The sequence below is a fragment of the Fukomys damarensis genome, unplaced genomic scaffold (assembly GCF_012274545.1).
Source record: "Fukomys damarensis isolate Sample0158 unplaced genomic scaffold, DMR_v1.0_HiC HiC_scaffold_35, whole genome shotgun sequence".
In the NCBI taxonomy this organism is placed as follows: domain Eukaryota; kingdom Metazoa; phylum Chordata; class Mammalia; order Rodentia; family Bathyergidae; genus Fukomys; species Fukomys damarensis.
The window spans coordinates 3,498,409-3,506,850 of NW_022900947.1; the positions used below are offsets into that span (position 1 = coordinate 3,498,409).

The 8,442-nt window shown below is 60.7% G+C and overlaps 1 protein-coding gene across 1 annotated transcript in view; it reads right to left on the reverse strand.

Moving 5' to 3' along the window:
* Positions 1–8,442, reverse strand: part of Man2b2 (mannosidase alpha class 2B member 2) — a 25,364-nt gene that overhangs the window by 15,753 nt on the left and 1,169 nt on the right. Inside the window, exons 3-6 of the mRNA XM_010641922.2 lie at positions 8,364–8,437; positions 6,592–6,738; positions 5,284–5,389; positions 514–686 (exon numbers count right to left, since the gene is read on the reverse strand). Of these exons, the coding sequence (XP_010640224.2) occupies positions 514–686; positions 5,284–5,389; positions 6,592–6,738; positions 8,364–8,437 (500 nt within the window). The remainder of the gene's footprint in view (positions 1–513; positions 687–5,283; positions 5,390–6,591; positions 6,739–8,363; positions 8,438–8,442) is intronic.

An 8,442-nucleotide genomic window follows, 5' to 3' on the forward strand; every position in this document is an offset into this window, starting at 1 on the left:
TTTTTTTTTTTTTTTTTTTGGTACTGGGGATGGAATTCAGGTCCTTGTGCTTGGGAGGCAGGTGGAACCACTGAGCTAAATCTTCAGCTTGACTTTTGAATAGTTGTGATGGTCAGAAAGGGCTCGGGGTTACTGCTACGTCCTGGCTGGGGGGCCACGCACAAGTCCTTAATCCCTCGGACTTGGTTTCAGCATGGAAAAATGGGAAGAGCCACACCGAGCACCCACAGGGCCCTCTGCAGGTGAAATGAGCCACACTGGGTGCGCAGTGTCCCCTGGGGCTCCAAGCCACTCCCAGCCCCTGGCCACCCACTGCTGCCCTCTAGCGGGCCCGGATGGAACTGGGCTGTGACTGCCTTCGCGAGCTGGGCACAGGAGGCCCTTAGGGCTGGCGGGGAGGAAGGCCTCGTGCGCACGGCCTCAGGCCCGGGGCCACTTGGCATTTGTTGTCCCAGGCGTGGACTCCACTAAGTCCACGCGAGGGAGGGGAAGGCGCAGCCGGCGCCCACGCACCTGCGCCTCCTGCATGGCGTCCTTGAGGTTGTAGTCGATGCGGGAGATGAGGTGGGCGTGGAAACCCGCCAGGGCGAACAGCGTGGGCGTTGTGGCAGAGGCGCCGAACGGGTCCACCTGCCAGGAGAAGCGCGGCCGGACCCCGAACGTCTCGTAGAGGAACCCGTGTCCTTCTGCAGAGACAGCGGGGCTGGCTGGTGCCGGGAGGCGGCCCTGCCCCTCGACTCGCGCCGCCCATCCCAGCAGGCCAGATGGGGGCTCTGCCTGAGCAGGTCGCACAGGTTGGCAGACTTGAGGGGCCCAGTGTTTTGGAAACGGTCTCCCTGTGCAGTTCCGGCTGGCCTTGACTGCAAAGTGCTCCTCTTGCCTCAGCCTCCTGAGTGGTGGGATTACAGGGGTGCCCCACCACGTCCTCACCTTTTAACTCAGTGGCGGTTAGCACTCATAGCAGGTACCTGACCGTGGGTTCCGGGCTGCGGCAGGAGCAGAGGACAGGGTCTGTGTGCACCTGGGCACTGCACCGCTCTGACAGCCGCCCTGGGGTTTGGGCCTGGTTGCTTCAGGGACACCTAGGAATTAGGAATTACATGGGTTCCGGGCTGCGGCAGGAGCAGAGGACAGGGTCTGTGTGCACCTGGGCACTACACCGCTCTGACAGCCGCCCTGGGGTTTGGGCCTGGTTGCTTCAGGGACACCTAGGAATTACTGCTTCTCCCCAGGAGGGCAGGCCAAGGTAGGGGCTTATTTCTAACGGGCATGGGTGTGTGCCTCTGAGACTGGCCAGCATGGTCACGCTCACCTCTCATGGCTCCTCCGGGGACACCAGCTGTCCTGGTCACCGGGAAAGGCCTGAGGCCTCCAGACAGCAGCCAGCAAGGAAGCAGCGCTCCTTGTGCACAAGCTCCTTGTCCACAGGAAGTGGACACAGAGCCCCACTTGCCACCCAAGCGGCCACTTCCTGTCACTGGGAGCCAGGACGCCCTGAGCAAGCCCCACCTGAATGCACACCCGCAGACTCCGCAGGTCTCAGGGGTTGGCTGTTGGAAGCTACTAGGTTTGGGGAGGAGGCTACGCAGCAACAGATCACTTGTATACAGCACTCTGCGCAGGGCCACCTGGCACCCGCTGTCCTCTCGCTCCCTGGGCACCACCCCATGAGCCAGGCATTGTGTTCACTGAGTAGAGGTTTCTGGCCCTGCCCCAAATGCCGTCCTCCTGATGCCAGAGAGATGGACGGGGCTAGAACCTGCCTCTGTAGAATGGAGAGCGGAGAAGCAGAGAACTTGGGCCCCACTGCCTTTCGCTGACGATCCCAAGGCCTGCGACACCACTGCCTGATCCATCAACCGCTTTTACACAAATAAACGCTACATTTCAATGTACCTAAGTTTAGTCTTTTAATAGCATGGCCTGTGGGCATAGCCAATAATGCATGGAGTAAGCCTGCTGGCCTTCAGGGGAAAATTTCCCACCTTAACGGAAAGGAGAGTCAGGTATGCAGACGTATGGCACTGTGATGCCTAGAGCCCTGGTAGCCATCTTGTGCCCACAAGGCATCAAGGAGCTGTCTAACCAGGCCCCAAACCATCCTCCAAACTACTCCAGTCTTAGTGGGAAAACTGTAAATGACCCCAACCTCTGTTCCTCAGTCTCCGGCCTTCCAGCTGAACACACTGTGAGACCTGCAGGAAGTCACTCATGAAGGGAACTGCTAAGCACCCCCAGTGCACATTCTCCCTTTGTCCCTTTGGGTAACAGAACCCTAATTCCCTCTTTAGTTACAAGTTCCCATTTATCGTTAAAATGAGAACATTCTTTACTTAACTAGGGAAAAATTTGCTTCTTCACGCTGGACTGGTTTTTCTTAGGTAAAGAATGAAACTGCATCTCTCATTTCTTGGGAAATCACAGGACTTCCAGCCGAAGACCACATCCCCCAGCTCTCATTCAGCTGAGAGATCACACAACCCCATTCTGGCTACCAGACAGTGAGCAAAGCAATGGACTACACTTCCCAGCCTCCCCCACAGCACATGAAGCCATGTGACCAACTCCTGGCCAATAGGATATGCCCAGAAACATTCTTCCCCTTGCCCTACTGGAAAGTCCTAGTAGAGACTATGTAAGTCAGTCTAGCTCAATGGGGCTCAAGCAGAAGTTACGGGAGGCTGGAGACTGAATTCTGGACAATAGAAACAGGAGCAGAAGAGACTGGGTCCCCTTCTCCAGAAATTCAGAGGATGAGCCCAGGGGTGGCAGGGCACAAGACAGAAGCAGCCTGGGCCGGGGACCACCCCCTGGGGCAGAGCTGCTGTGGGCTCCTGCAGGAGAGAGGAATGGATGGACCCTTCCCCTAGCTCAGAGCTACAGCCTTCTGGGCTTGGCTAAAGCAGCAGAACCAGTGCCCAGCTTGATGGTGGCCGAGTTGTGAGGTCCATCCTTGCCAGTGGGAGAAGGCAGGGCCGAGGGGGCGGGATGGGGGACTCTAGGCGTGGGGCTGGGCCTGAGCTGCAGGCCCTGCTGCCCTCCTCAGTGTGCTCCAGAGACTACGGGGCCGTCTGAGGAAGGACAGAAGGGCTCTGGCAGGGTGGGCGGGACCTGGGGATGGTGCCAGACTTGGGTTTCAGAACGCAGTGTGGCAGTGGCCACTGGGGAGGAGCCCCCTTCACCCCTGCCTGGACCTCTCCCTCTCCCTCTTTTTTTTTTTTTTGGTACCGGGGATAGAACTTGGGTCCTTGTGCTTGCAAGGCAGATGGAACCACTGAGCTAAATCCCCGGCCCTCTCCCTCTCTTTATGATGGCTGCAGGTGTCCAGCCTCAGGCCACCTCAGAATGGGGACTCCGGCTGCTCTTCCAGGACTCTGGGAAGCTGCCTGCAGGGCAGGGGACGAAAGCTCCTGTCCCAGTGCCACTGTCCACAGCTGGCTTCTAATCCTGGAGGCACCAGGATGCGTCCCCCTGCTAGAAATGCCACATCCGCATGAAGCTGGGTGTTGGGTGGCCGTGGGAGAAGGATGGAGTGGTAAGGAGGGACGGCCCAGGGCCCAGGGCATCCTTGGCGGAGGAGACACAGAACCGGGCCCAGCGGTCCTGAGGAACATGGGGAAGCCACGCGGCAGCATCAGACCCCTCGCCTCACAGCACAGGTGACCCGGGGGCAGCGAGTGTGGCCAGCACCTCCCCTCTAGCATGCTGGGAATGGCTTGGCAGGGACCCCCTGGGTGCCCCGAGCCAGCAGGGGCCAAGCAAACCTGGGCTCCAAACCTCCACCTCTCAGGGCCTCGTTTCCTCAGCTGCTAGCACCACCTGTTAGCAGACTGCTCACAGCAGACAGCAGGCGGAAGGGCCTGGCCTGGCCACAGGGAAGGGCCAAGGAGACAAGTGAACCTGAGCGCTGGGCCCAGCTGCTTCAGACCCCGGACTGCTGCTCGGTGCTGCTGTCCCGTGGGCAGGTTTGGGCAGCACTTGAGGCACAAATTTGTCCTCTACAGAGCTGGGCGTGGTGGTGCATGCTTATAATCCTAGCACCGAGGAGGCCGAAGCAGGAGGACTGCTGTGAGTTAGAGGCCAACCTGGGCTATATAGTGAGACCCTGTCTCCAAAAACCAAAAACAAAATTTATTTTTTTCCTTTACATGGGAATGTATAACATCACCCATCAACAGAGCTGCCCTGAGGACTGAAATAAAGGTTTGTCTTGTCCCCAGAGCATGGTGAAGGGACCCTAGTGTGTGCCCTCTGAGTGCCCTGTGAGCTCAAAGGTTCTGGAGACAAAGCCTCGTAGCAATGACTCGTTCCAGGGGCTCTCCAGGGTCCTCCTCCCCAAAGCTCCGCCTCCTGCACTTGCTGGGGCTTCTGCTTGTCACTACAGGTGAGCTCTGGGGCAGCAGAGCCTCCGTGGGCACCCCTGGCAGGGCAGCTCCTGCCTCTACCAGCACCTGTCCAGGTCCTGGGCACTCACAAGTGAGCCAGGTAGCAACAGGGAACTGTGGGGACCCAGAGCAGGTTCCTAGAGGGGCATCCTCCAAGTGGAGAGCAGAGATGCCCAGGTCGGAAGAGGCCAGGGGAGTGCCGCAGCGGGATGGAGGCTGGGCACAGGGCGACTTCCTCTCTTGATGCTTCTGCCCGCCTCTGTCATATGGGCCTCAGGCCCAGGCCAGGGGCGTGGGGGACGAGCCCAGTGCTGTCTGCAGAAGCCACATAGGGGGCTGTGTGTACACCAACTTCCAGCCCACACGGGGAGCCCGAGGCCCAGAGCCAAGGCCAAGGGACAGGAGACCCCTGGATGATGGGATGGGAGAGGAGCTGGTGCCAGCCTAGGCCACACCCAGGGATACCTGGGCCTGTGCCGGAGCAGAGGGAGCTGGCACCGTGCAGTGTCTGTCACCGGACGTGGATTCAAGTCCTGCCTGTTGGCCTTTGAGAGTCACTTTGTTTCTGTGAGTTTCAGTTTCCACAGCTTAGAATGGGACCGAGTCACCGCGCCCTCCTCCTTAGCCTGTAAGGCCAGGCGAGACAGTGGCGTGGTAGCAGAGAAGGCAGCTAACATTTGCCAAGTGTTTACGAGGGAACGGCCCCTTCTACCAGATGTTCTTTATTTGACTTGCCTCAGTGCAACCCTCATGACGACCTCTGAGGAAACTGAGGCACAGTAAGGCTCACAGGGACGGGACCCTGGCCCGCCACTCACCTCCCTTAGCCAGGCACAAACCACCCAGCGAGCCCACTCCCAGCCTGGACAGACCCCGGGTGCCGGGCAGGCTGGCGAACCTGTGAGCTGCAGGATCTGGTCGTCAAGGTGTGTCACAGCCTCATCGTGCATGACCTGGCCTCCAAGCACGAACTCCAGGCGGCCCTGGTCCAGGAGCCGGCGGACCTTGGCGCAGGGCAGAGACAAGACGGCCAGGTCACGCATCTGGCCGGGGCCACAGTGCCCCGTGGTGCCTCGCGAGTCCCGGCCTGGCTTACACCACAAAGCAGGGCAGCCTGTCATCACTGTGCCCACCCTGCTACTAGAGACACCGGAATCTGTAGTCCTGAAAGGTTTCTGAGTTCGCCAGCGAGTCGCGGGGGTCCTACAGAGAGCTGCCCTCTGTCCCGCCCCAGGGCCACATCCGGCGAGCTTTCCTCACTTTGTACCTCCAGCCCCATCGTGCACTTGTGATGCTTTTCCGAGCCAGCTGAAGTAGCTGGCGGCACGTAAGCCTTTACCCGAACGCTTTTCTGCGCAGTCACAGCCACAGTGGAGGCTCACACTCAGGACTTAACCCGGGACGCGCCCGCCGGAGCCCCGCACATCACCCCTGCGGCCCCAGCTGTCCCTCGCATTTCCTCTCCCATTTCTGCTTTGCTCCTCTGTCTCTCATGGAGTGTGACAGTTTCACTCTGGGTTTGTCTCATGATGAGCTGATAACTACTCTTCGGCAGCAGAGCTTCCTACCTGGCCGTGCCTCCCTGGTGGGGAGGAGTCAAACCGCTCGTCACTTGCAAGCTCTCTGCCCTCCCTCTGTTCCAATCCCATGGCCCGGCCCCGAGCGGGGAACCTTGGCCCTTGTGCTCTGACCCTGACTCTCTGCACTCTGCTGCCTGCTTAGCTTTGCCACCTTGACGAAATCGCTCAACCTTTCTGAATTTCACATTCAGAGACTCTGCACACCAGGAGGACACTGGGCTCCCAAGCTTCCTGGGGTCCAGGCGTCTGTGGCTTCCATCCTGGCCTGATGTCTCGGAGACGGGAGCCCTCCGCTCACAGCCGCAGCCCTGGTGGCAGGACAAGGGACTCCACTCTGAAGAGCCGCGAGGCCATGGAGCCGGGTCAAGACCAGCAGCCTTGTACCCGGGGGCCAGGTGGGCAGTGCACATAGGAGGGCAGGGTGCAGGCCAGCGGCCACCGGCAGGGCCCGGTCTGGGGCGGCAGCACCAAGAGCGGGGCCTTCCACGAAGGGCCAGAGGTCGGAGTCACCCACTCCTCGGGGCTGTGGTGCCGGCCACACACGGCTCACACCAGGCTCACTCGGGGTCTGCGCGGCCCATGGCCCAGCCCTGGCTTTGGGGACCCGGTGAGTCGCGTCACTGTACCTGCTGCTTCTGCCGCTGCGAGGCCACGCCGTCCCACCACAGCCGGAAGAACTCCTGCTCCACCGCAATGAAGCGCCGCTGCTGTCCCCGCGCCAGCTCCGTCACCACGGTGCTGTAGACGTTGGCCGCGTAGGCCCGCATGCTCTCCTGGGCGGCAGGGGACACCAGCGCTGTAGGGCGCCTGAGGCCCCAGAGGTCAGTGTCCCCGCCCCGCCCCGCCGTCCCACCGCCTGTCCCCAGGACTCAGACCCTGGCGGTCAGGGAGAAGCCGACCCTCGGGTCAGCGGCAGCTAGGGAGGGGTGCAGAAGAGGGTTCCCCGCAGTCTGTATGGGCAACACAGGAAGTACCAGGCGTTAGGGGTGCAGTGGTGACCCCGATGGGGCCTGCTCAGGCAACAACACAGGGCGATGAGGCGGTGTCCTGGGCGGTCCCTGTGCCCTCGTTCTTTCCCCGCGGGGCTCACAGGACCGGGCCCACGGAGAGCACCCGTGACGGAGGGGAAAGAGCAGGAGCCCACAGCTTGGCCCGGGTGCCCACAGGCAGGGCACGGACCTCTGGGCCTCTGTCTCTTCTTCGGGGAGCCAGGAGTGGGAGCAGAGCACACTCCCTTAGTCTTCGGGTGTCTCCACGAAAGGGGGGCCTCCCCGCAGCCTGTCTGTGCACCTGGGACCCTTCAACACTTGGCACCAAGTCCTCTGCCTGGCCCTCTCTTTCAAATGCCACTACCTAGATGGGTGTGGTGGGTACACCTGAATCCCAGAACTCGGGAGGCTGAGGCAGGAGGCTTCCTAAAAGTATGAGCCCAGCCTGGCCTACAGAGTGAGTTCAAGGCCAGCTGGGAGTACAGAGTGAGACCCTACCTAAAAAAAAAAAAAAAGAAAAGAAAAGAAATAAGCCACCACTAGGAGCTGATCCGTGTTCCTTATAAAGTGATTCTGTCCATAAGCAGAGGGGTTTCATGGATTCTTAGATAGCTCTTGTCTCATCCCCAAAATAAGCACGCAGAGGAGGCCTGGGCAGTGACATGCGGTGCCCATCCAGAGACAGGAGAGGCCAGATCCTCCTCCATTTACACACTCATTCGGTCATTCATTCTTGGACAGGCACACAGGCAGCACCTCCTCAGTGGGTGCAGTGAACCCAGGGGATGGAGCCCCGGGGAAAAGACTTCATCAAGAAGCCAGCAGGTAACTCATGGACCGTTAGGTGGTGACAAATGCCATGAGGAGCCCTACAGGGAGCCGAACTCAGAGAGACTGGAGGAGAGGAACTGGGCCCTGAAGGTCCTGTGCAAAGGTCCCGGGGCAGGAGGACAGGGAGGCCGGGTGGCTGAGGCAGTAGGAAGATTCTGCTCCTCAGAGTTCACAAGTTCAGAGTGCTGGGAGCCCCCACCCGTGCGGGTCACAGGCCTGCTGGGGACAGAGTCAGAGCGCTGACTCTGAGGCTGGGGACGCTGCCCCCAGCACCGTGGGCCACAGCAAGAGCAGGACTCCACCCCACCCCCACTATTCTGGGCCACGGCAGCCCTGGCTGGGCTGAGTCCCATGTCGACCACTTCCAGGCTGGGAGCTGGGGAGGGCGTCCTGATGGGGAAACTGAGGCTCGGGAGCAAAGTCGCTCGCCAAGGTCCCGAGTGGAGGCACGAGCTGACCCAAACCCGTCCTGGGGAGGGAGGCGGGAACTCCGTCACCCGGCTGCCACCTTGGGAACCGGCGTGGGGTAAACTGAGACTCGGAGACAGGAGGCCCCGCACCCGGCTCCCGGCGCCCACCTGCACAGTGTAGACCCAGCCCACGTCCATGTGGCTGTGCGGCACCACGAAGGCCCGGATGGGGCCCGCGGCCCAGGAC